General features: G+C 36.4%; 1 protein-coding gene across 3 annotated transcripts; it reads left to right on the forward strand.

Annotated features, from left to right (window-relative positions):
* The first annotated feature begins 224 nt into the window (after window positions 1-224).
* Window positions 225-27,190, forward strand: NFE2L2 (NFE2 like bZIP transcription factor 2). Of its 3 annotated transcripts, none has more exons than XM_085322352.1 (5): window positions 225-460; window positions 21,478-21,747; window positions 21,920-22,015; window positions 22,625-22,804; window positions 24,840-27,190. In XM_085322352.1, the coding sequence occupies exons 2-5, from the start codon at window positions 21,481-21,483 to the stop codon at window positions 26,043-26,045; spliced, it is 1,749 nt and encodes a 582-aa protein (XP_085178478.1). In that variant the 5' UTR covers window positions 225-460; window positions 21,478-21,480; the 3' UTR covers window positions 26,046-27,190. The 3 variants fall into 3 exon arrangements, with proteins under 3 accessions (XP_085178478.1, XP_085178462.1, XP_085178469.1); XM_085322336.1 differs by lacking the exon at window positions 225-460 and adding an exon at window positions 9,036-9,149; XM_085322343.1 differs by lacking the exon at window positions 225-460 and adding an exon at window positions 12,560-12,719.

A 27,190-nucleotide genomic window follows, 5' to 3' on the forward strand; every position in this document is an offset into this window, starting at 1 on the left:
GCGGCCGCGCTGAGTCACGGGGCGGGGCGGTTAGGACCGTTGGGCGCGCGGGGGCGGTTGGGCGCGCGGGGGCGGCCCCGCCTCTTCCCCCCCTACAAAGGGCGGGTGGCTGGGAAGCCTGGAAGCGCCGCGGCGGCAGCGCGGGGACGATGGAGCAGTGGGGCCTGGCAGCCGGGTGGGGGGCCGCTGCCGCCTCTTGCTTCGCTGCTGAGTAGTGCCCGCCTTGCACAGCCCCCCTTTTCCCCCGCTCCGCCCCAGGATTAGGGAGAAAGCGAAGAGGGAATGTAATGGCTCTTGGTCGGGGTGGTTTCAGCCCCGCTGCCGTGGGCGAGGAGGCCGGTGCCTAGCGGGGGAGGGCAGGCCGGCCCTCGGCAGCCCTCCCTCTCCCCAGGAGCCCTCCCGCCCGCTGGGCAGCTTCGGGCGAGGGCGCTCAACGGCGCGGAGGCTCTGGGCCGGGCAGGTAACGTTGTACCTGAGCACGGGCAGCCTGGGAGAGGGAAGGGCTTGAGCTGGGCGAGAGGCTTGTTTGGGGTGGTCCCTGCTGCCGGAGGAGCTTCAGTCCGACCTCCTGCCTGGTCTGCGGAGGGCCAGTTCAGCTGAGACACGTCACCACAGGCTTCATGAATCTGTTTTGGTTGAGCTTTGGGGTTTTGTTTTTAACTATACCCCTTTCTCCCCGGTTATTTGAGATAACCATTGATGTTTGACAGCTCTCCCAGAGAGGTTTTTCTCTGTCTTCTCAGTTTGTGAGAGATCTGGGAGAGCTTGCTCATGTGAGAAAGAATGCCTTGCTGATCATGGGTGGTGGTGTAGGAAATCCTAGAAACCAATACAAAAGTAAATCCACGAAAAACAGTCTTTGTGTCATTGCACAGAAGAACTCATGTGGCCTTGTGCCTCCTAGTCCTTTTTTGGGTGAATTATCTTGGGTTTCCTTTTATTTTAGCAAAACTTGATAGTCGGTTGTCACAGTTTCCCTAAAAGGGCCCTTTCCATTCTGTAGCGTGCAACCTTTAGTTGTCTGAGCCAGGAACCAGTTGGAGCTGTTGCACAATCATTTATTTCCCTAGGGTGGTTTTGTTTTTTGATTTAGTCCTTCAAATGCTATGTAAAAAGTAAACTCGGGTAACCTTGGCAACGGTATGTACAATACAGTGTAAGTGAGAGGTTAGAGGTTGTAATTATGATGTTATCCTCACATATTAATAATCCACAGATTCTAAAAAGGCTTAAAGAAGTATTACTTGAAACTTAATCTAGAGTTGTTTTATTTTTTTATTTTAGTAGTACAAACTTAAAACTGAAGAATTTTGATGCTCTTTCAGGGCTTGTCTGTACAGAATGTGACAGACACTGTAAGAATTTTGTAACACARAAGAAACATTTTTAAAAATATCCTTTTGTCTTTCCTTTAGGGTATGTAAGTTTTTACAAGTAACACTTTAACAGTATTGCATAACTCTTCTGCTCCCCAACATCTCTCAGTTCATTGAATGCTGTTCCTTTTCTGTCTATTTAGACTGCTGCTAATAGTTCCACTAACTCCCAGTAGCATGGCCTTGACCTCTATGTTGCCTCCTCAATTTCTTGGAATATACTGGGGAGAAGAGGAAAAAAAAAAAAAAAAAAAAAAAAAAAAAAAAAAAAAAAAAAACACTCCTGGCCTGCACTGTGTAAATTCCCTTTGAATTTTTTTCTTGCCTATGATATCAAATTACAGTATTTTTGTTCTTATTTCAGGGAGAATCTTGACAATACTGATTTTTGGGTATCTGGTTTTGTACCTTTTTGCTCAATCCACCATGACTAGTCTGCCAGCAAACCTAGATTTTGTTGTTTGCCCACTTCTGTCAAACTCTTTTTACCGAGCCACCAGTTAAAGCTTTTCTAGCTGGGCTTCAGAACTGGTATTTTCTTCTATTGCAAATATATTCTGAAAAGGTGCTGTATTTTGRGGGTAGCCAAATGGGTTATGGATTCTCTTATTTTAAATATAAATTTAAATGTAGTTACTAAGTGGAAAATTCAGATATCCTTTCCTGAAATGTTCGGTCATGATGACAGAGAAAACAGTTTTCATTTCACCTCTTGGATTTTGCAAACCAGTGCATGGGAAGGGTGTGCATGAGTACAAGTACTGTACAAGCCATTGGTCTTATGTGTCTGGCAGCAGTTGTCATAGCAGTGACAACAGCTAAGGTGAATATGAACTGCTAAGGTGAACATGAAGGAGTGATTTTGATCCAGCTTGATCCAACTCCTTAACTAGAATGTAAAATCACTGCTTCCTGCTATATACCTCATTGGGTATGGCAGTATCACTGTGTGCARTGTTCTTGGGGAAAAAAAAATCCGTTGTTGTAGCTTTCTTCATAGGAATAGGATGCAGTTCCATCTGTGTCTGCAGAGGTGAAATGGGATGTCTTTGCAAATGATACACTAATAATGTAGGAGTCAACACACCAAAGAAAACAAATATGATTAAATAAGTGTCAAGATGTTTGAAATTGTTTACAACAGCAAGATGTTCCCATAGTAGCTGTTCTTTTCAACTCTAGAATTATTGAAATGATAATGCCTATTGCTTGTAACTTGKTAAGAAAACTCAAGCTCAATAGTTACCATTAAATTTTAAGGCTCCAGACAAGAGAGCAAAAAGAATGTGCTTTTCAAYGCAAAGAATGAAGCTATATGAGTTGCACTTAAAAGAGCTTAGACTGAAATAAGACCAGCTGTAATGACTGAAAAAACAAATGAGCAAATAATTGAGCGTCTGCTTAAGTGTATCTGTTGGGGTTTTTTCCTACCCAGAAAACTGTCCGGATGAGTCTCTAGTTCAATTAGCATGCTCTCTTTGGTCTAAAAGGTTTTATGACAGGTCTATACTGACATTTTTGACATTAAATTGCCAAGTGAATGGGTTTACCTTTGATTCCCTCATGGCTGATCATTTCTACATGACATAAAGACTGCAGGCAAAGACAAACGAATGTATCACTTGGACCTGAAAAGCAGCTCTCTGGATTTTGTTTCTTGATAATTAGGTTTGATAACTGGTTAATAGGAAACCCTGTTGATAAATAGATATCTCTATCGATATCTTGAGCTATCTATGTATGTTGATAAATTTCAATAAGAAACTTCCACATTTCGGAGTATGATGATAACATCATTATTTATCTCTTAAAATTACAGACAAATGTGATGGAGAAAAGTACATGAGAATGTCCTTGTCTGTATCTTGAGTACGAATTCATTTATTTAGAGACTCACAATTCTCTTGTGCTCACTTTGATGTTAAGCTGCACTGAAAAAGCTTTCTTTCCTTCAAAATACACTAATGAAAATACTTCAGTTAAACTAGTGGTAGATGTAGTGCAATGTAATATGTTTAGCTGAAATGAATATAGACTAATAGGAACTGAGAATACTAGTCCTTTCAAAGTAGTTGCTGTCTTGAATTTTTGTTATAATAAATATGACAATGTCCTGTATTTTGTCTTCAGAACGTGCTAAGAATTTACAATTAAGTTAGAATCTGGTGGAAGCACAAGGGGTTAGTTTCCTCTGAAAATCACACTTGCAGAAACTCATAGATAGAGTCTAGAGTTGGAGAAGACTTTGGCTTTAAAAGTTTGCTAGAAAAATACTTGGAAGAGACCAAACTGGAACAAAAAAGAACATTCACTATAAGCAAAGAGCTGCTGGATGATCTTGTGTGCATTAAAGAACCTGAGACATTTTTATAGCACTGTGTGGGTGGTTAGCAAGGTTTGTATACATTTCCTAGCAATGTCCATGGGCAAGCGTAAACTTTGGCTCTCTGACCCCACTTTTGTTCCTTTTTTAATTGGAAAAAATGGGGAAGGTATAACTTTATCATAAATAAGAATACAGCAGGTTGTCTATAACCCTGAAGACCAAGGGTATTGTTAAGTGTGTAGGACTTATATATATATATATATATATATATATATATATATATTTCCCAGCTGAAATAAATGTAGCAATAGTATGATACGCGTATTTATTTCCTTAAAGTTTTGGTCTCTGCCTTTGTGGATTACAAAGGACCTTGTGAGATGATGAACAACACTGGAAGTGGAAGGAGCTAAGTGAAGTATTTGTTCACTAATTTTCTCTGTAAAATGAGTTCATCCTTTTAAAAAGTTTTTTACGTTTTTCATAGACCTAGGTATCAAATATTGTTAGCTCTGGTCTTTCAAAAAATAAATGCCGAAAAACCCTCGTCCACCCCCAAAACAGTAGCACCTGTCAGTTTTTTTTTTTTTTGAACCATTGAAAGATTATTGGAATGCATTTCTCTTATGAAAAGAAGCAATTACAGGTTCAGAAAAYGGTAGACTTACATATGGGGGAAGGCAAGAGTTCCAAAGGACAGAGTMAATGACATTCGGTATGCACATGCTTGTCAACACTGGACATGTGCTTCGTGGAAGGAAAGGGTTTCTGTTTGTGTCTAGATATTTCTTTCCTTTTTTTCCTCTTGAAGTTAAGAAAGGTAAGCCTTAAAATGACTAAACCATTCAGTAAARTAAGGTCAATTTGTGAAAGTGTGATGTATTTACAGTAATTGTGTTGGCTGAGGTTCACGCAGTACAAGTCTAGGCAGTAACCCATCAGCATGAATTAAATATTAATCCCCTGCTGCAGTGTCTGAATTGCAGCCAGCAAAAAGTCCTCCAAAGTCTCCAGGTTAATCACCTAGTTAAAGTTTGTTTTGGCCTCCATCTAATTCCAACCTCAAGTAAACTATTATTTTATTATAGGATATTCTTAGAGAACTTGAAACATTTTGAAGTCTGTTCCATTTTCTAATACGATGTATTATATCAAAATGGACTATGTGCCACAAAATACAAGCTTAGGTAGAGGGAAAGTAATTCAATATATTTTTCTGATTAGTTCTCTCTCCTTTTTTTTTTTTTTTTTTTTTTATCTAGTTTAACTGGTTTTGGAAACACTTTGTCTGCCAGTTATGCAAGATTTCTTTTTTTTCTTTTTTTTTTTAACAGACCAATGAAAAACCAGATAAGAGTAGTTGAAACTCATGACTTTAAAGATGTGTTATCCAAAGATGACTTACAGTGACCTGCAATCTTGTTCAGGGTTGCTCAACTGTAATAGCTTTATAGCATATTTGTTTTATTAAAGTAAACAGTTAAACTAGTGAGTAAGAAGTGAAGCCAGCAAAACTATTTGTAGTGGGTAAAATTGTGTTAAAACATGAAAGGTATATCTGAAACAAATACAGGCAAATAAATTTCAAGTAAAGGTAATCATTGTGTAATCTTCCTACTGTCTCTCCTTTCTGTATAGGAAAACTAATACTAGTGACAGTCATGTCTTAATTGAGAATAGGAAGAAGCTAAGTAATTGTATTGTGCTGAAGCTATTCTAAAGTTCTRAAGAGTAACTCTGTGCATCCACAGTACTGAAGTAAGCACAGGGACAACTTAGTCTCAGGATTTCTTTGTTTTGGTGATTTTTATCTATCTTATTTTTTTACTAYCTTTTTAAAAGAAAGAACAAAATGAAAAGAAAAAATACATTCCTCAAGTACATTGTTTTACATAAGCGTATTTTTTATGTTGACATAGAGTCCAACAGTGCCTGAGATAGAAGTAATGTCTCTCAAAACCAAAATTGACATGATACATTTGAATTAAATGTTAAATTGGTTAACCAAGAAACCTGTAACATCATCAAGTAAGGATAAAAAATGCTCAGTTATTTGACTCCTTTGAAGAATTCAATTTGTCTTTGTGTTATGAAGGATCTTCTGTTTTCTGTCTTTAGCTGTTTTGAATTCTTGCTAAAATGTTTGCTCAGAGTTTTTTAACTGACAATTGATTGCAGCTTTGTGTAGATGTATTATGTGTTTATGTATGGGCTTCATGTTTGACTCCTAAGTTCCATTTTACTATTCACTTTAAAAGAATTGATTAAAATATTATGGTATGTTCATCATTGGAGATGCTGGAAAGCTAATAGAACTTAATAAGAATGTTAATAACTTCAGGAGTTAAGTTAACAGTTTTTTTTAGCAGCAGGGTAAAGGTAGCAGCACAAATACTGACGAGTCTTTGATAGAATGAGTAAAACTTAGAATTTACACCCACTTAAGTATTACTTCTATACTACAGATCTGGCTGAGAGTTTTCATATCACTTCAGATTTCTAATTTGGTCAGATTAGCTGCAGTTTTAATGCTGTGAAAAGGAATATACAATAATGTTTRTTTTTAGGTAAGTTATTGTGAAAGTACTGTAAATGACTTCTAATGTTTCCTGTGTTTACAGATAAACTAAACCATTTCCAGAATTGTTTTTGTTTGTTCATTGTTGATGCTATTGCAGTACTGAGAAAGTTGAGACCACCCAACTATGCTGTACTCGTCTTGCAGATATATTGTCTTAAGACTTACAGACCAGCTTGTACAGTATTATTACGAGCAAAGAAGTTGAAAATGAGGAGAGAAGAAAATAAATTTCCTTAAAGTTTAACATTGCAGCAACAAGTTACATAAGATCTGCTTGAAAACAATTTCTTTCAAACCTTTTAAGGAAGTATCTTCTGTATGACTATGAAGCTTAAAGATATCAAATTCTCCTCCTCTCCCTACATCTCTGTCCTGCGCTTCTGAAGTTTTATTGCTGTTTATTATATTGGTATTACATGCTGTCTCTTGTAACTAAGAGAAAATCTGCTCATGGAGACTGCTTGCAAAACAAAGTTTGCGTACTTGAGAAATTGACTCAGAGGAGTTTGTTTGATAGCATGCTTTTAAGAGATTTGTTTTGTGATTAAGAGTGTGCCCATTTGCTGTGTTTGAAATTAATGTGTGTTATATGTTGAAGGTGTGACTTCTAAGCAACTGAATTATGTGTGAAGTTGCTAAGACTTTGCTTTCAGCTCTGATCACTACTGCTGCTTGGCCATAAAGATCTAAGATAGGAAAATGTTGGGATTTTCGTTTGTACAAACTCTTCTGGTAGAATTAATGTCTCCCTACTTATTGCTATAATTAGAGTGGAATAATTCCTGTATTGCTTGGACTGTTTGAAGATCCTTATTCAGAATTCACAAGCAGTATGCAGTAGATACAGGTATGTCATCCTGAATGCTGTCAGAGCCCATGCAAAATGGCCAGTCTCTATCTGYTCTGTAGCTGGCACTTGTAACTTGTGTTCCCTGGACTTGGGCACTTGATCTTTTTTTCTTTCTGTCTTCAGGAGCTGTTTCTGTAAGTTATGTTCTACAGGGTAAGAAGATTGAATTCTATCCTAACAGGGTATTTGCAGTTAGATTTGCCTGAAGTTACATAACCAGATACCTGTTCCTTGGTAATAAAATGATGGGCAAAGAGGTGACAAAAGAGAGAATATATAAGGGCCTCTGAAGGTTGATACAGCTCAGTTTTAGACAGGTAACAATTTTTCAGAAGCTTTTTCTCTGTGTTGAGAGCACAAAGTTTAGCCACAGGGGTCATCCAGGATTTGTCAGTGACTGTTCCATCATAGCTTATTACGCTAATGTCTGCCCTCACCTGTATTGCAGAAGTAGTGACTGAGGCACTTATACAAATGAAGATATTGTAGTCATTAGATATCCTCGGAGCAAGTTATTGTAGAACCTGGTGTGATTTTCTGTGACCTGAGGTGTGTGAATGTGTTTCTTACAACTATTCCATAACATTGAATTGTATTTGCACTTACTACTTGTTTTAGTGTAGAGAGGTGTTAAGCAGGACCATGTGTCAGCTGAGGAATTTTTAGAAGATTATCTCATGGATATTTGTAAAAATAAATAAAACAAAACCCCAACTTCTGAATAGGATTAAGAAATTAAGGATGAAAACAAGTATTTTAATAGCAAAAACAGTACTATTTTAATAGTGTCAGATGTAAGCTCTGTTTTATATATTATACTAAGTCATACCAATTTCTGGCAGCTGGTTTTCCAAATTGTTTAAGCTGAGAATTGTTTGGCTGTAGAAATACATACCGTGTTTAGGTGTCTCRTGCTTCTGTAGGCCCTAGCTCCAATACAGTGGCTTTTGATACTGTGCTTTGTAATTCAGCTTGGGTATATGAACAGACTATTACAGGATTATTGTGTCAATTTTTCAGCTAGTATAAATTGTTGTGACTCAGTAGAATTTTGTAGTTCTGCTGAACACTTTCCAGCTGGAGCTGTGATCCTTTATCTGCTGCTTCAGGAATCTAGTCTGCACAAACCACTCTTGGGAATCCTTGCTCATCTGATAACCAGTGTGGACATCTCTCATCATTTCTTAAAGTTTCTTTTGTTGGCAAAATGAAGAATGGCAGACATTTAAATAATGAGATGGAGATAGATTTAATGGAGATATAACAAATTACTGAAGTACTTTAGATTATTCTGAAAACTTCTGTGTTATTAAGGTCAGAGCCATAGAATTATTTTAAAAGCAAATTGGAGTGAACTTTGGGATGAATGTTTTTAGTAAATCATSTGTATGGCAAACATGATGAACAAGGTCTTATAAAATGCAAATAGTAATGACAGATGAACACTTAATATTGACTGAGTAATGATTTACACTAAGATATCAGCATCTTGTTATGTGAAAATTTATATTCTATAGAAAAATTTTGGAGATTTGTGATTTTTACTGACAGCTTGCTTTACTCTGATTTTCTGAGTATTTATTGAGGCATAAGAAAATGAAGTGGTAAGGGACAGAAAACTGTTTAGCCAGGATCCAAACCAGAAACTTGTTTGCATTCTGCATTAACTGTAGTTTTTAAGTGGTCTTCTACAGATCGATTTGCTGAGTAAAAGGAATAAAATTAATTCTAATTCTATCTGGAAAGCAATTAAATCTTTTACARTGTCTTCTACCAGGAAAACCAGCAGTAAATGCAGATATTGGAAACATTTTTCTGAATAAACTTACTTGTTGAATTTGAGAATTCAGCACACAAACTTTAATTTGGCAGCAAATACTCAGGACGGTTGCGCTTACTTTCTATTTCATACATCAGCAAATTGCTGTCCTTCAGCTGCTGATAGATACGCCTGCAGTGTGCTGGAATGTTTCACCCTGTCTTTAGAGATTAGACACTTTCTTCAGAGGCAGCAAGGTAAGTCCGTTTCTTCTCAAGCTTTTCTGCTCTTGAAATGGGATCTTTGTAAAGGATTTCTTTTTCACTTTGTTACACTGTTTAAGGTAACTTTAAAAAAAAATACCCCCTACCTTCCTCAAATGACAGTTAATACAGCTCTTCTCAAAGCCCAAACRTGGAGGTTTGCATGCAGAAACTTAGTGGAAAAAGGGTAGGATACCGTCTTGATTCACCAGATATATGGAAGAAAGTGCTTTTTTTCACAAAGGAAGCAAAAAGGAAGGGTCAAACAGAATGAATTAAAAACTTTGAACATTGTTGCTAGGGTTATTCAACCATTGGAAAGATTCTGCCTTGGCTCACCACCGCCACCTCTTTCCTTACTGAACTGGGAGTATCATGATGGCAGAGAAGAGGAACAGAACAGAGAAAAGATATCTTTGGCTCACATAACAAATAGCACTGAATTCACAATGCCAAGTAATCAAATGTTCTTCAAGGAAATTTATTGTGAATCATCACAGGAGAAAAAACATAGTCTGGAGTAAGAAGCAAACTAAGCTGAAAAGATTAAAAACTTTTTTTCAAATATTATTTGCCTTTAGGATAAACAAAGATTTGCTGTGCTTTTTCACTGAGTACAGAATAATTAAAAGTCTGGTACTTTCTGAAGGAAAAAGGAAGTTTAGTTCTTTCCCTAATTCTCTTGGCAACCTATATTCTTTATCATGGTCCAACATTCTCCTTTCAGAAGCTACTGGAGTGCCTTATCAAACTGCAGCTGGTGGTTGTGGGAGATAAAATTTGCAGTGCTAGAAAATACCTAAAATGCTCTGAATTGCCCTCTTACGCTGGTCAAGTGTTCTATAAAAACAGTTTATGTCTAGTTTAACTTAGTTAACATTTATTATGTAAATATATTGCTTTATACATGTCCAAGAGATCACTTCATTTTTCAGATAACAGACAGTTATTAACTAAAAATAAATGTTTAGCAGACTGCACTGAGTTACTTTGGATTTACAATTTCTTGATTTTCTGTAATATACCTTTGAACTGCTTAGGCTTACTTCTTTCCCTTCCCACCCCTAAATATTGGATGCTTGTTAAGCACCTTGACAGGCATACAACCTTTTTACTATTTATAGATGGAAGAGGTGTATTGACATGTCTGTTATTCCTGGAAAAGTCTTGTTTTGGTTATTAGAACTGCTGGTAAAGTGTGTGAGGGGACACACATTGGAATTGGCTTCTATTCTGATTTCCTAAGTACATCTGTTCACTTTATCAGAAGGGTGAAAGAGGCAGCCTTGTCATAACCAACTGTTTTGTAGTAGTGGAAAAAMCAGATAGCTGTTCCAGGAGATCCAGTAGGGAGACTCTTCTCTACGCAAGAGGAGCAGACATGGAAGCCCCAAGCAAAGTAGTAGGAAGTAGAGGCTGTTGATTTGTGCAGAAGGAATGAATTGTCGATGGTTGATATATATATATATATATATATATATATATATATATTTGGTTTTGGGGTTTTTTTTGGGGGGGGATGTTTAGAGGGTATCAAAATTACTGCATTTATATAATTAGGGAAGAACTATAAAGCAGTTTTCTTACTCTTGTTCACATCTTGGAATATGAATTAGCTTCTTTGCTTTCAATTTATGAATTGAATAATAGGCAGAACCCTAAAAAGTAAGGGTTGGATTGCAGAACACAGAAAGTAAAGTTTAGTTTCTACTACAGTGTTACTCAGTTCCTAAGTAGGTTTGCCTTTTCTTTATGGAAGTGCTGTCATCGTGTACAAAAATGATAAATTGATACTTGGACACCTGACATGTTTGCCTTTCTTGGCCCTGCTGGTTTAATTGTTTAACCATTCAGGACCTTTATGTATAAAAACTTTCTAAAAATCTAGGGGTTAATAGTTTTTTTTTTTTATAGAGTTGTTTACTGAGAGATATATGAACCTCAGTGTTTAAGAAAATGAGTGAAGGAAATCTGACCTTCCCTTATTATAGGGAAAAACAACTCCTGTCTTGTATTTTGGTATCATTGTAGGAAGCAGGGAGAATGGACAAACTCATTTCATACAAATTTAGTAAGGATTTCTATGCTGTTTCTTGTAAATTTTGGAAGAGCATTTCTGGTTACTTCAATAGTGCACAGTTGAAGAATGTAGTTATTAAATAATGCTTATCTCAAACTGAAGCATGTCACTAATGAAGGTTRTACATAGTGTCAAATAAACCATTTAATCATGAATTATTCCTTTGAAAGATGAGCTGTCACCATAGCAAAATTCCACATAGGGAATTCTGTTTCTCAAAGCTCTTAAGGTTCTGTAGTGTCCAATGGTGAGTTGCTGGAGAGCAATGCATTTTTGGCTATTTTCTGTTCTTATTCCTCTGCAGAAATGGAACAACCTGTTTAACTTGTATTTGAAGTCAAACACTCAAAAAATGGAAAATAAACTGTGCTGAATTTTTCCCTTTATCATATGCTTCAGGGCAATCAGAAGTACATAGCTGCTGTGTATTTTTCTAATATAGTATTACATTGGACACTGCTTGTTTCTGTATTCAAAACTGCGCWGGCACTAAATTCTTGGCATTCATATCTATAAAAATCATGTATGTGGAAAGTGTGCATTAATTGCAATACTTTTCTGATCATGAAAAGTATTTAAGCACCTGTGCCCCACAGACTGTAGTGGATGGTAGGTGCTAAATMCCTGCCAAATCTGGGCTAAAGTATACAGGATATGTCACAACTGACCACCTCTGGAGCAAACTATTCCCTGCAGAGTTACTATGTAGTTACTGTGTGTGTTACTTTGTGCTATGTGTGGTAACTGTGTGCATTGCTGATTGCCCAGTTTTCTGGGATTGTACCTTAAAACTAAAGAGGCAGAAGAAAGAGGAGGAAAATGTAGAGCTTTTGGCTGAGGAGATAATGCAAAGTGGATGTAATGACTGTCATTGACAAATTCTGCTACCAAAATTGAATTTGGGATCATAGAAAACATTATAGTGCTGCATTTAGAAACAACGTAGCTTCTAAAACAGTAGATTTAGTTCAAAGTTAGTAATCTCAATAGAGTGACAACAGTTGTCACTTGTGTCCTCCAGGTATTGCAGACTGTTTTGAGGACCAGGATGTCCAGTTTTGTCTCAGAAATAGAGTACTGGTGCTCATGACTTATGGCAGTTTTCTTTCCGTCCACTTTTCCTGTTGCCCAGTTGGAGTGCTTAATGTTCTTAATATAGAACACTAACTCTGCTCTCTTTTACCTTCTTTAAACTCCTTTCAATTATTAATCTTTTTATTCTTCAGATGGTACTTCTAGGCTGATGAGGTTTTGTGATGAGTTCTGTTAGTTTAAAAGCATATTTGCTCTTTATTTTTCAGCTCAGTTTGGAAGTATGGAAGAATTTCCTTGATTCAGCTTTATGGAATAAATATCTGTGTTACTGAATGAGAGCTGATGGATGTGTGCTGGCACTACAGTTAGTGAGCCTCTGCTTTTCTAACCCACACTGGTATTCCAGTTGCTTGCCATTCTAGGTTGGCCCATGAACAACAACAATAAAAGTAAGGTGCGTGTGAGATCAATGAAGTGAAACTTGGTGAGACAGGCTTCTTGTAATACTAGGACACACTGTTTCCACATCCAGGCTGTAGTTTAGCTGTAATAATGCATCTGGTGCCTGTCCCCATAACCTGCCCAGCCAGCAGCAAAATGATAGCTAAAAATAGGGGCYTTATAGTAAGAGATCTCAGAGCAGTGGTAATGTGTATAGTTCAACTAAGATTCTAAATAATCCTAGAGAATGTTTTGACCTAAGAACAGATGCACTATATTCTCATGTTTGACCTGAAACATGCTTTTCAAAAAGTGGATAATTCTAGTTAAATGAAAATAGTGGCCATGAGGTTATAACTTGAGATTAATATAACGTAATAAATAGGTTATTTGCAGTTGTATTAGGTTCCTTTCTCTATTTCTATACTTTTTGTGTTTTTTTTTAACTTCCTGATTTGTTTCATTGGCTGTAAGAGCATGCTATTGTTTGACTGGATCATGTTTCCCAGATGACTGAGCCATTATCATACAAATCCTCTTCTAGATAAACTAATGAATAGCCTGTGGCAATGTCCACATGGTACATGCCTGGCAGGGTACAACAGGATAGCTTGAAGGCAATCATTTAGCAGGTAATTGTTTTTCAAGTACCATGGGTTCAATATATAAAATAGTGAGATGCGAAGGCTTATGTGTTCCTGTGGTTGAAAGGTCAGCAGTATTTTTAGATGCTGGTTACATTCAAGTATATAATTTTTATATTATTTGTTTACATTTAGGGCCAGGATTTCTTACTGTAAACATAAACAAATTCAATAAATGCTAGTTTTGTTATGGTGCAATTTTGAGTTAAAAAGAGGGAAAAACAATAGCAAATAAAGCTATTAAAACCAACTTTTCCTGAAATGAAGTAGATTTCTGAGATGGCTGCTATTTGAATACCTTTCAAAATGGAGTTACCTGGTCCGATAAATGGTGATTATGCAGCAGCTTTCTAGTAAGCCYCAATAGAATCACTCATTTTACTTGCTGGGGCAGCAGAGTAGATTTTGGTTGATGCATCCTGCATGTAAAAAAATATGCAGTCTATCTTAATCTTTTTTAAAACAATCCTATCTTTTTACCAGAGTCTCCCGATTTCATTATGCAACTTATGTAATRGATTGTAATATGCATGCCCATAAATGTGACTTAATTGTTTTATAATCCTGCTGATGACAGTAAAGAAGTGGCAAGTAAATGTCTCTGTTAAACTGAAAGAGATTCAGAATGTGAGTGGAAGCTTTTATCTAAACCTAAATCTGTTTAAAAGACATTTAACTAAGGACATAGTTAACTAAGAGGACTGGACTAAATACATTGATGTGTTCAGTKTTAGTAAAGTGATAGTGTTACTTCACTAATCTAGCTCAGAATGAAAGCTGGAACTAGATAAGGTCTCAACTGGTGTGTGGAACCACACACTTTTATACTAGCCAAACTGTGAAAAAGTAAAATTTAAATTAGACTTTTCAAAGAACACATTTTTTTAAGATGTTGAGGGAGGATCAATCTCGGGACCTTTCAGCCCCTGGAAGGCATATACTCTGTATTAAAAATGTGTTATTTTAAAGCTATCTGCYAAAATACACATTGATCATACAACTTAGGACAACATGACTACTTTTGGAGTGTATAAAGTAGAATGCTAAACAATCTTCTGCAAAGAGATCTGCAATACTTAACAAGAATGCCCTGATCTAGCTGTTGTATCAGAAGTGGTCAGTCAGCTAAAGGCAGATGAAATGTAATGGAAAAAGGAAATTGTGTGTGTATTTCTGACTCTAGAGATTAATGAGCCAGAGGAAAATGTTGGTCCTTCTGCTGCACCCCAGGCTCGAATGGAGTACTGTGAGACCCTAGCATGCTTTCAGTATTTTAAGGAATGGCACAGAGGTGGAGATTTTCTTTTCCCCTCTCTCTCAGAAAAAGAGAAAACTATTGTCGAAGTGGAGAAGTGAGCTTCCCTTTTGTGTTCCTTCTTTTCCTTCTCTTTGCTGTCTTTATGATGAGTGTTTTTCTTTACTTGCTGTGGTCTTGCTCTATTGTTGACATTAGGATTTTGCAACTTTTGGAGTAGGAATGAATTTAAATGTGTACATTTATGACTATAAACATTCTAAAACAGCTTTTCTTTATTGCAGTTACATTCTCACTCATTTTACACTCTACAGGCTTAAAACCTTTTTTTTTTCGCTATTACTGGAGAATATATGAAGTATATCTTGTTCCTTTCAGTTTGGTTAGCTGGTTCACCATAGCTTGTATGATATGGGAAGAGCTGTAAGCAGAATCAGACCTTATAGTTGTAGCCTTTGTTGATAGCATTCCTGGAAGATGATGCTTCAGATAAATGACTTATATATATGTCATTTACTTCTCAGAGAAGTTATTTCTGGAGTGAGGGTTGTGGGGGTGATGGTTTCCTGAAAGCCCTTGTAGGGGAAGACTATCTTTCCAGCCAGGCAGAGCCTCTCACTTTCATTGTTAGCATAATAACACTGTCATTATGCAAATATTGTGCTGTTARCAAAGATAACACTCTTGGTGAACCTGTCTGAAGAATGCTGGGCTGTATAGCCAAATAGTTTTCCAACTAATTTAATTTATAAGAGAAGATCCTGGCAATTTGGCATTTATTAGGAGAGCGTGCCGGAATACAAAGAGAGCTGCTGTCTGTGGAATGTGAGGTGTGTGTTTGGAGAAAAAAGAGGCTAAACACTTTTAGCTAACAAAATATCAGGACATCTTCTGCTCCTGGCCTGGAAAAGCATACAAAAAGTTTCTTCAGTAAGAAAATGAAATTTGCTTATAAACATTTACATTTCAGGGAGTAAGCMTGTCTCTTGTGTTTCTGCGGAGGCAAAAGAATGTCCCAAGACACGTGACCATCGTTTTTCAACATGCTTATTCACATAACCAAGGAATGGAAATTCTCTTACAATGTCTGTTCTTTAAATATAGCAATCAGCTCTGTTAGGGTCCTTTTCTGGGTAAATCAGTCTTACTGGCCTTCAAAAGAGGTTGCTGAGCAAGAAATCAGGCATCCAAGGTCTAATTAGGACCAGGCAGAGTAAATGGACATGAAGAAGCCAAAGCAAGTGTTCATTTAGTGTCAGTCTCATCAGCAGGGATACTGGCATAAGTATGAAAGACAAAAAAGTTTACCTGCAACCCAAGCACACTGTTTTCCCCTAGACTGTCTGGAAAAAGGTTGTGGTCAAAAATGTGAGACAGCGGGCAGCTCCTCAGGGTAGTCAGGGATTTGACCAGGGATTTAACTTTGTGAGTCACAAATCACAGGTTGCTGTCATGTGGCTTTGTTTGACAGCTGTCTGTTCTGTCACATTTCCAAATCCTAAATCCAGACATCTAAAATTGCCATTGTGCCCCCACTGTCCTCCAGCATAAATAGCTTCTGCTATTTCTTGTTCCTCATTCTTCCCAAAAATGCTGCTCTTCTCAAGTTTTGATGTCTTCACCATATCCAAATTCTTGAATTAACTTCTGACATGGTGCTTCTAACTATAAGGGATTGAAAACCACGGGTCAGCTTTCAAGGCTAGTTGTTTTTAAAAAGTATTAGTGTTGGGTTAACCTTATCTACTGTTTCCAGGGTTTTTTTTTGCTAGTGGTGGTAGCTTACCTTGATAAAGAATCATCAGATTGCAGGATCTGGAATATTAAAAATAATAATAATAATTTCTGGAGATCATATGAAAATATTAAATGATTTATAAATCATTTGTAAAACCTACTGTAAAAAAAAAAATCCTCCTGAAGATAATGATGGGAAAGCATTCAGCTGTTACTTCTACTGTTTGTGCTTAAAAAAAAAATGCCTGCAATACCTTCTGTTGTTTTTTTTTTTTTGTTACCCTTCCCCACACTTTCATTCTTGTCTTGGAGTATCTCAGGGCTCTGATCCTTGCTTCCTACAGTTTTGAATACTGCAAGGATTTAAGATGCTTTTTGTTCATCTTTGGAAAACAAATAGGAATTTGGGGGTACTTTGCCAGTTCTCTTCCTAATAAGCTGTAGGAGTGTTTTCCTGCTTCTTGTGGGTCCCYTTCTGAACTTCCTGAGGATGCAATATCCATTGATTCTATTGCTGCTTCATTTTTTTTCATCCTGGTATGTGAAACTTTCCCTTTTCTCTAAGTTAGGTTCTAATGGATCAAGGGAAAGGAAGGGAAGTCCTTGTCTGGTGAGCTAGATGCTTAATATTGTCTCAGTTTATGTTGCAAACGGCATGACATTAAAAAGCATAAGAGCAAAAAAAAAAAAAAAAAGAGGTGTGCTCTGTAATTAGGAATTAGTTGATAACAATTTAAAAGCTCTGTCTGAGATGCTAGATTTTTTTTTTCCTCGCTGATGTTTCTGCTTTACTGACTCTACTCTGTAAGTGGTTGATATTTCAAACAAAATTGATTAGATAAACAGGGAGGAAACAAAGATGAACATTTTTTTTAAAAGCTGAAAAGTTAGTCTATGAGAAAAACATGAAAATAGGGCCCCTTTCCTTTGTTTACTGTGCTGCAAATATGTTTGCTTAGGAGCAATAAGAGTTAATAGTCAAACTTCACAAATATAGTCAGAGGTTTTCTCATAAAATGTATAACAGACTCTGCCCAGATGGCAAATGCTGATATGTAAATCTAAAACATGAAAATTTCCATTGGGGGGCCAGATGGTAGCTTAATGTGAATTGTTTAACATTTAGGTTTATCTTATTAAAACTGCCTTTATAAGTCCAAACTGAGCTATCAGTGTAGTTGGGAGAGCATATAACTAAATGAAGAAAAAAGCAAATCATGAGTAAGAGGCACCTTTTGCTTATATGGATCATGAGAAAGCAAAGCAAGCTCTTCTCTGGTGAGAGAAGTTCTTTCCCTGTTTACAAAACTGGTGATAAAATAAAATCACCACTGGTTTGCCAGGGGAAAAGTGCTCAAAGCATATGACTCCCATAAGTTAGATACTTGGACAATGGTAATACATGCATTAAATATCTTAATATATTTCCTCTCAAAATAGAGATTGATATTCAGTGGGAAGGATCWGAGTTCTAAATTCGGGGAAAACATTGCATCTGCAATCCCTCCCAGTTAACAGACTGACTTCCTCGTGCCGAGGAGAACTAGCTTTTCCTGCGTCTCCTTTTAGCTCCTGCCAAAACAATCATTTCCTCTGATGCAAGTCAAGAAATTACACAACAGAGGGACGAACAAGCGGGCACTTGTGGACTGAGTCACATGATGGGCTGCTGGTGCCTTTCCAGTAAATAGCCCCGATACCAAGGGAAGTGGTTAGCATGGCTCTGAAGTACAGTCACAAGCCTTTGCTTAGACTAATTTTTCATAGAATTTTTAGTGCGTGTGTTCTGGTTTGGATATTAATCTGTGCTTGCTCTTCCCTCCAGCCTGCTTTTCCCCTTTAAATRAATCTTTCTGATTCTAGTGCATCATGTTGAGGCGTCTAAAAATTAGAGGGTAGCTGTGCACAAGTGATATTAAAAATACTTCTTGGTAGTGTCAAACACTTTAGACTTCAAATAAACTGTCACTTTTGTGATTCTTTTACAGTGGAAAGGTAAAAATGTTTAGGTGGGAAACCTAAAATACCCTGTATCTGTATGTATACATCTATGTGTGCGTGCGCCAGTGTTCAGTGGGGCCAGGCAATGAAGTGGAAGGCTGTGGGGAGGCTGAAGRAACAAAATCGTATATTTGCTTTAGACTGTAATTTATTTATTTGATTCTTGAAGTTTTTTGCCACCACCTTACACTGGGGTTATAATTTGTTTGTCAAGGAATCACTGGTCRGTGTTGTCTCCATTAATTTTGACCTGAGGCTTTGCATTTTCTTTAAAAATGCAGTATAAGTAAAATCATTGGTTGAAATTATACATAACTGATAAATGGCAGGTTAAATTTAAATCAACACAGCATTTGAGTGTTTTACATAATAGCTTACTCAGTAGAAGAATATTTCCTACATGCARCCCATTCACATGAAGAGTAATTACTTGAGTTGTTATTAGAATTTAAGGACAATATGACTATATTTATGTAGAACATTTCAAGGTAAAAATAGCAGGGCTCTTTTCCCAATTACATAGTGATAATTAAAAAAAAAAAAAAAGCTTACCGGTTTTCAGTGCCACACACACAACAAACAAACAAAAAAAAGGTGCTTCTGACAGACAGCTCTCTCCAGCATAAAACACAATATTCTTTAACAAAGCTCTGGCCATTTGCCAGAGACAAGATACTGGGCTAAATATTGTCCCTTGAAAAATGGTGACATCAGGTAATCAGTATTGTGATTTTTTTTCTGCAGACAGCAGTCCAAGATCCTTAATACCAGACAAGAGTATTAAGTGTATTCTGATTTGATAAGTAATGCTGCTTGCTCGATTGACTGGTGTACAAATACACAGTTCACATACATCCACATCATTTTTTGGCCAGCTGATGTGTCTCATCCCACAAATAAAGCAGCGCCTAAAGCTACTTATTTTCATAATTAATATATCCAATAGATTTAGGAGCTGCACCTTAAGGTTTTGCATTATGGCTCCACATTCTTAAGGAAAATATGTTATGACTTTTTTTTGTGTGATTTAAACTGAAACTGAACATCAGTTCTGTTTTTGTTCTATGGTCTGTTGCAACCCAGGGAGAAAAATAGCTCTATTAATTCACAACCTCATGCATTACATGCATGAAAAAATCTTTCRAGTCATGTTTGTAAGGGTGCCTTATAAACAAATAATTCAGAAATGAGCCCTAAAATCCAGATCCTGCAGTTTTATCCAGAACATATTGCAAATGCTCCAAAACTAGGAAATGGTTTTGAATCTGCTGCAGAAGGAGACAATGAGCAGCTGGTAAACTACTGGCCCTTAATGAAGCTATACCATATTGCAATACCTTCAATTACTGCAGAACCTAATTAGTTCATTTTACCCTGCCAATCTGGAAAGACCAAACATTATCTTGGGCCACTGTAATTATTTCAGCATCTTCATTGCTAGCCATTAAAACTGAGTTTGATCTCTCCGAGCAAAGTGTATTATATATGCCTTAGATCTGTGAATGCCTGCRTTGTATAAGCATGCAGATATATTATGTCACTGCCTTTTTAGTAACTAGTAGAATATTCTTGCAATATGTGAATGTGAATCTTAATAGTATAGAATTTTTAATGAAATGAAAATACTGAATTGGTATATTCAAACATAGACTCATACTAAAGCCTTTTGCCATAAATGTTGTAGAGAAGTTATCTTTTTGAGTGGCAGAGTGACTTGATATTGAAGTTACTGTACTTCTCTGAAAATAGTCTTTAGAGATAAGAGAATATTTTGATTTTACTATGGTGGGTCACTGGTTATACTAAATTTATCTCAAGTCTGGAACTACTAACTGAATCACTAAAGATCTGTTGAAATGAAATGCTGAAACATTACTCGTAGTGTACTAATCTGATGAGCAGGTTTGACATTAAATGTTATTTCTGTGCAGAGCTGCTAAAAGGTGATTTTAAGAATAATGAAATATGTCATAAACTAATAATTCCCAGGCAGCAGCTAGAATATGTTTGGCTTTACCCATCTGAGAAGTGGGACCACCAAGTACTAAAATTCTCCATCAGCTAACATCCTGATTGGTGATTTTGTTGTTAGATTTTCTTCACAGAAAAAAATAGTCCAGATTTCAGCCCTTAGAAATACTAAATGGTTGGACAACTAAAAAGCAAAGCCAATCAAAAAACTCTGTGCARTTAATAAAAGTAATTGTAGACAGATAAAATATATCAACTGGATGAATTTCCCTAGATTGCAAAGATTACTGTCTTCTGAAACATTATAGCTGTGTTTAAGCATACAGGGATAGCTGGCTTCCAGGAAAGTTAGCTCGTTGTTAGCAGTCGGATAAATGACCAAGTCCGTGATAAGCCAGAGCCTAAGTGAGTAACAAATTTCACACTTACTAATTTATACTCAACTATTCCAAACCAACCACATCTAGAATGACAATCTGGACTAGGTAAATCTTACTCCAAATTACAAAATTTTAGTTACTGGTCTTAATAGCTGTGTTTAGTGCTACAGTGATGTTATGCCATTTGGTGACTTTGAGACAAGGTTATCTTCCAGCTCTGTAGCACTGTTCTGCTAATCTTTAGGATTAATGCTGAATACTATGATGGAACATGAATATTTTAAAATGCATTTTTCAATATAGCTGTTATAGTTACTTCAGCCAGTCCACTGCCATGTTTTTAGTCAACTACAATTTTATGGGATCATACAGAAAGAATTTACATTGGCAACCTCTTTAATTTCTTCTTTTTTTCTCTTAAGAAAAAATGACTTTCTTAAGTCATATAATTCCTCCTATAACTTTGTTTTCTATCTGTTAATTTAGGAAAGAAAAATATTTTTTCTCTGACTAGTTCATATGTTACCTTAACTGATTATAACAAATTGCTTAGTTCCTGTGAGCTTGTGTGTGGGCCAGGGCAAGCAARCCATCAGTTCATGCACTTCAGAAGGGGTATACAAAGCCACATTTTATGGGGGTAATTTGGTAGGATTAAGAGATTAAATCTCAGTTACATGAATCTACCTGTTTAATACAGAATTAAAAAGATTTGTTGTTATTCTGAACCAGTTTTGCTAGGAAGGAGGCTTGCTTTAAAAACATATTTCTATTACAGGACATGAACTTGATTGACATTCTCTGGAGGCAAGATATAGACCTTGGGGCAAGGCGTGAAGTTTTTGATTTTAGTCAACGGCAGAAGGAATATGAACTTGAGAAACAGAAGAAACTTGAAAAGGAAAGACAAGAGCAGCTCCAAAAAGAGCAAGAGAAAGCTTTGCTGGCTCAGCTGCAGTTAGACGAAGAGACAGGTGAATTTGTTCCAATTCAGCCAGCTCAGCGTGTTGAGTCACAAAATACTGAGCCACCAATCAGTTTTTCACAGGTAAACTCTTGTATGTATTGAGTGTTTTTGAACCTCTTCCCATTCACAGGAAGATACAATGCTAGTGGTTACCTAAAATTAATTCGCATTCATTGCTGTAATGGAAGATTCTTCGGTTATTCAAAGATGCAGTAATATGTTGGTTTTTTTCCCCCATAACTTTCCTATTTAGAGCACACATACTTCAAAACCAGAAACAGAAGCCTTGTCATTTGATGACTGCATGCAGCTCTTGGCAGAAGCATTCCCATTTATAGATGACAATGAGGTAAATGCTCAGTTTTGCAGTTTCATGGGTGTTCTTTTAGGGGACTAGTCTTATTTCTTAAGATTTGTCATGACTGTGGTATTAACTTGTTGTATGGCTTCAGCTTTGTCCCCATGCTGACTCCCAACTGGAATAACGCTTTGTGGGAGGCTTAAACCAGGGCTGTATCAGGTATGGGTGGTGTGGTGCCCTTGTGTTCCTTGTACTTACCCTAGTAAAGCATGTCAGGATTCAGTTTATGACCACAACTGATGGCAATCATTCCAGATACTACAAGTAACTGTAGTGGAGTTTTGCAGTTTAGTCACTTGCATAGTTCAGTTCTCTGAAGTTGGTATATTTGAATTGCTTTATTTCAGCATACAGACCCAGACTATTCAATGTAGTAAAGATAAGCCCTTTAGCAGTCAGTAGCCTTTTTACCTGTTTTTTTTTTCCCTTAATATAAAAAAAAAGCTTTCATGGGAATATTTCTAGATTATCTGATTATTTACAAGAAATGCTTTTGTTATGAAACACCTGTCTACTTGTTCTGCAGAAATGGTAGAACATCAAGAATAGATTTTTACTTTAGACAATTTTAAGCTGTATTTTTTTTAAATATTCCAGGTATCTTCTGCTGCATTTCAGTCCCTGGTTCCTGCTGAGATGGATAGTAACCCAATCTTCATGTCTTCTAATCAAACTCAGCCACCTGAATCACCTGTTTTAGTTTCACTTACTGATGCAGAAAATATGCAGAACATAGAGCAAGTTTGGGAAGAACTGTTGTCCCTTCCAGAGTTACAGGTAAAGGGTTAATATGATAAGCACCTGAAAATAGTAGCATGATATTCTGGGGAAGCATGGTATTCCAGAGAATGCAGTACAATAGCACTTTAACAGATGGTGATTGTGACTGTCACATTGGGTACTCCCTGTTAGATGTTTGTAAATCAGTGTTGGCTTTAATTTTTTAAAACACTAAATTAGAGAATACATAAGAGAAGGAAAACTGATTCTCTATCAATCAGAGTGCTGTAGTAAAACAGTTTGTCTTCCCAACCAGAACTTGCTTATGTTTATTAAATTATTATTTGCCTCTCTATACAACCTGTTACATACAGTATTACAGTACTACTATTGCTAAGGTTGAAGATCCAGTTGAATAAAAAATGGGTACTTCTGAATTGTGGATTCTATAACATTTACAATAATGCTTGCGGAAATAATTCCAGTTGTATTTTTGACAGTGGTTAAACAGATTGTGTAAATCACTTATGCTTGCTTTCATTTAGATTTTGTCTTCATTTTTTATCTAGGGAAAAAGGTTTTGTAAGGAAAATAGCAAATATGTAGGCTTATAACTATACCTGCCTCTTATGTAATTATTGTCTATATATGTTCAGTAAGAACTACTAGTGTAACTTACATGAACTGAATATTTCCAAGGAATAATAGCAGGCTAAAAAAAACATTTTCCTATATTCCTAAATTGTGCATTATAAAGGGTATCTAGTTGATTTTTTTATCATTATTGCTTCATTTATATTTTACTTAAGTTGACCATAAAATTAAGCAGACTTATTTTTCCATATTTCTTTGTAAAACATTATGGTGCTGCAGCATGAGGTTGCTTTACTATATGCTGTTAACACAAGAGAGAAATGCTTGGTGGAACCCCTGTCGATCTAAATCATCTTTTAAAAGAGAAAGAAAAAAAAAAAGGAAGCAAGTATGGGGACAGCATCTTTGCTATCATTGTACTTTTTCCTTAGTCTTTTTATTTAAAAAAATCTTCCTGTTTTTCTAATCCTTACTGATAGGATTAAAAACCTCATGCAAGGACAATTTGACTGTGAAGAGGCAGCAGTGAAACTGTAAATATAAAACCAAAAGAAAATAATCTGTAGCAGTAATTCTGAATAGTACCTGAATAATCTTCTGAAAAGAAGTGAGATAATTGAAGCTATCTTCTTTCTATGAATTATATTTGAAGAGAAGAAAGAACTCTTACAAAACCTTATCTTAAGCCTTGTATGATCTCCATTTAAATAATCAGTGTGTGGTCCCTTAAGAGAAACAGATTCATTTTGGCAATTGCCTAATTCTGTGGAGACAGCAGGCACACTTATTTCAGCCTCAGTTAAGATGCTGCCACCCTGTTGGAAAGAATGTTGGTCTTGTAGCCAATGAAAGCCCATCAATGAAGTAGTTTTAGGCACTTATGCTGATGTTAGCCAGTTTAACTAAAAGTAGGTGGGATGAGTTAATGTTTGTAAGGCTTAATATTAGTACTCTTCACTTCACAAGGAGCTACATTTCTCTTCACCAAACAGCTGTTTCATTCAGTAGTTCCTGAAAAAAATCTTGATTTTGAAGAAATATATCATGATATGAAATTAAAGATTGCTGAGAATAATTGTTTGCTAGTAATGCTCAGTAAATCATGTTCAATAATGTTGCATTTACTGTATTGATACTGTTATTAGCAGTAGTGCTTGTAAGAGCTCTGTGATTCCTAGTAGAAATGTAGCAGGAGGGCTCCATGAAATTTCCATATAGTGCAGTGTGTTGGAATGAGCATATTGTTATGACTAACGGGCTCTGCTGGTTTAATCTAAGTAGCTTTGTCCAGAATAAGTTGCCTTATACTCTGCTTAGGTGTCTTGTCTTCTCCCTCTCCATGTCTCTCCACGGAAGAACTGTGTTGTAGTAATTTAGGTCACAGCAATATTAGAATACCCATTTTACATCATGTTGATTTGCTAAAATATTTATTGTGGATTATATAAAAAGATTGATTAGTGAGGTGTTGCTGAATTTCTTTACTTTTCTCATGCAGTGTCTTAACATTGAAAATGACAGCCTGGCTGAGATGAGTGCAATCACAAGCCCTGAAACAAAGCCAGCAGAGATGGACAACAGCTATAATTACTACAACTCATTATCCATGATGAGGAAAGATGTTAACTGTGGTCCAGACTTCCTGGATAGTTTTGAAAGTCCTTTTTCCAGCATTTTGCCTCCAGAAGACACCAGCCAGCTGAGCGGGAACTCTTTGAACAGCACATCCACTTCAAGTTCAGATTTCTGTGAGGATTTCTATGCCACCTTTATTCATTCAAAGGCAAACAGTGACACTGCCATGACAAACTCTTTAGGTCAATCACTTGCAGATATTCTAAGTGAACCTATTGATCTTTCCAGTTTCTCTCTGTGTAAAGCTTTTAATGTTGACCACTCAGGAACTGTACCAGAGTGTAACGATTCTGACTCTGGTATTTCACTGAATGCAAGTTCTAGTGTAGCATCACCTGAACACTCTGAATCATCTGTCTATGGAGATAAGACTTTTGGTTGTAGCGATTCTGAAATGGAAGACATGGATAGTGCTCCTGGAAGCATGCCACAGAGCAATGCAAACATGTGTTCATTGCAAGTCCATGATCATGTGCTTTCTTCTTTGAGGCCAAGTGCTCAAACCCCTACTTTGGAACATGCAAACACACCAAAGAAAGAACCACCTGCCAGTCCAGGCCACCCCAAAGCTCCATTCACAAAAGATAAACCTTCAAGCCGCCTTGAAGCTCATCTCACAAGAGATGAGCAAAGAGCAAAAGCTCTGCAGATCCCTTTTCCTGTAGAAAAAATCATCAATCTCCCTGTTGATGACTTCAATGAAATGATGTCTAAGGAGCAGTTCAGCGAAGCCCAGCTTGCACTCATTCGAGATATACGCAGGAGAGGCAAGAATAAAGTGGCTGCTCAAAACTGCCGTAAAAGAAAACTGGAAAATATAGTGGAACTGGAGCAAGATTTGAGTAACCTAAAAGATGAGAAAGAGAAATTGCTTAAAGAAAAAGGAGAGAATGACAAAAGCCTTCGTCAAATGAAAAAGCAACTTACCACATTATACCTTGAGGTCTTCAGCATGCTGCGCGATGAAGATGGAAAGTCTTACTCTCCTAGTGACTATTCACTGCAGCAAACTAGAGATGGCAATGTCTTTCTTGTTCCTAAAAGCAAGAAGTCAGAGACTAAATTCTGAAGGGCAGCACAGCTGGCTAGTGTTCTTCAAGTTGCTATTTTCGTATCATTATGCAGACAGATTTTACTGTGAGGTGGAATGCAGAATTAGGTAATATTTTTCAAATGATTCTATGCAACAGTAATTCTAAAGTTAACTAGTTTATGGAAGATGCAGGTTTAAAACTAATAGTGTAATGCTGGTATATGTATGCAAAATTTGTAATCTCACTTTTATAACAGACATTTCCTTCTTATAGTACCACTTTGACTAGTTTCCATATACATGTAAATATTTAAAGATATGATATTTATATACTGTTCCTATCATTATATTCATAGATTTGATATATATATAAATGATTTTTAGCCTTCTAAATATAATTTGTTGCAAGACAAACAGTATGGCTTGATACATTTTTATAAATATGCAATAATGTTTGTTTCCCATTTCTTATACATTTATACTTGCTTTATATTTAATATATAATTTAGGATAAATGTTGACAAAGTATATGATTTTTATTTGTTTTAAAGTTCATTAAACTTTTTTTTACTGTACTTCATACCTACTTCTTTCTCTAAAGTAGGTTATTTGCTGATTCAAACATCCTCACTAATTTTCCAAGTACAAGTCTTCATGAAACAATGTGCTAGTAAGTGGAGATGTATCACACAGCATTGTCAACATTATTACTCCTTAGTTCATCATCATTTTAATTGCCTTTGGAAGGATAGTGTTACATAAATTTAGCATAGACTTGAAGCATAAGTTTTACATAACAATTGTTTTACTCTCTGAACAGTACTTAAACTCATGATGGGATCTTTTCTCCAAAGGCATTTAAGATCTGTTATTAAAACATCAACACTATACATTTTTCCAACTAAAAATTCTGTGCATTTCTCACCATTTCTTCTAGAAATGCACTATGCATCTCTCAGCAAGCATCGTTTGTCACTGCTATTACTTTTGAGGTTATAAAGATACATACTTGCTGCCAACTAACTGGACAGTCTGGGACCTGTGCTCAATTAAGTGTTGCAGAATTTGAAATGATTTGTAAGAGAATTAAAAATTGGGGTAAATAAATAGACTTGTAAAAGACTCATTGTACTTGATCATAGTGGATTTTATGCAAGTATAGAAAAGTTTGTAATTTGAAA

This window comes from Rhea americana, unplaced genomic scaffold (genome assembly GCF_003343005.1).
Source record: "Rhea americana isolate MKP2758 unplaced genomic scaffold, rheAme1 scaffold_12, whole genome shotgun sequence".
NCBI classification, from domain to species: Eukaryota; Metazoa; Chordata; class Aves; order Rheiformes; family Rheidae; genus Rhea; species Rhea americana.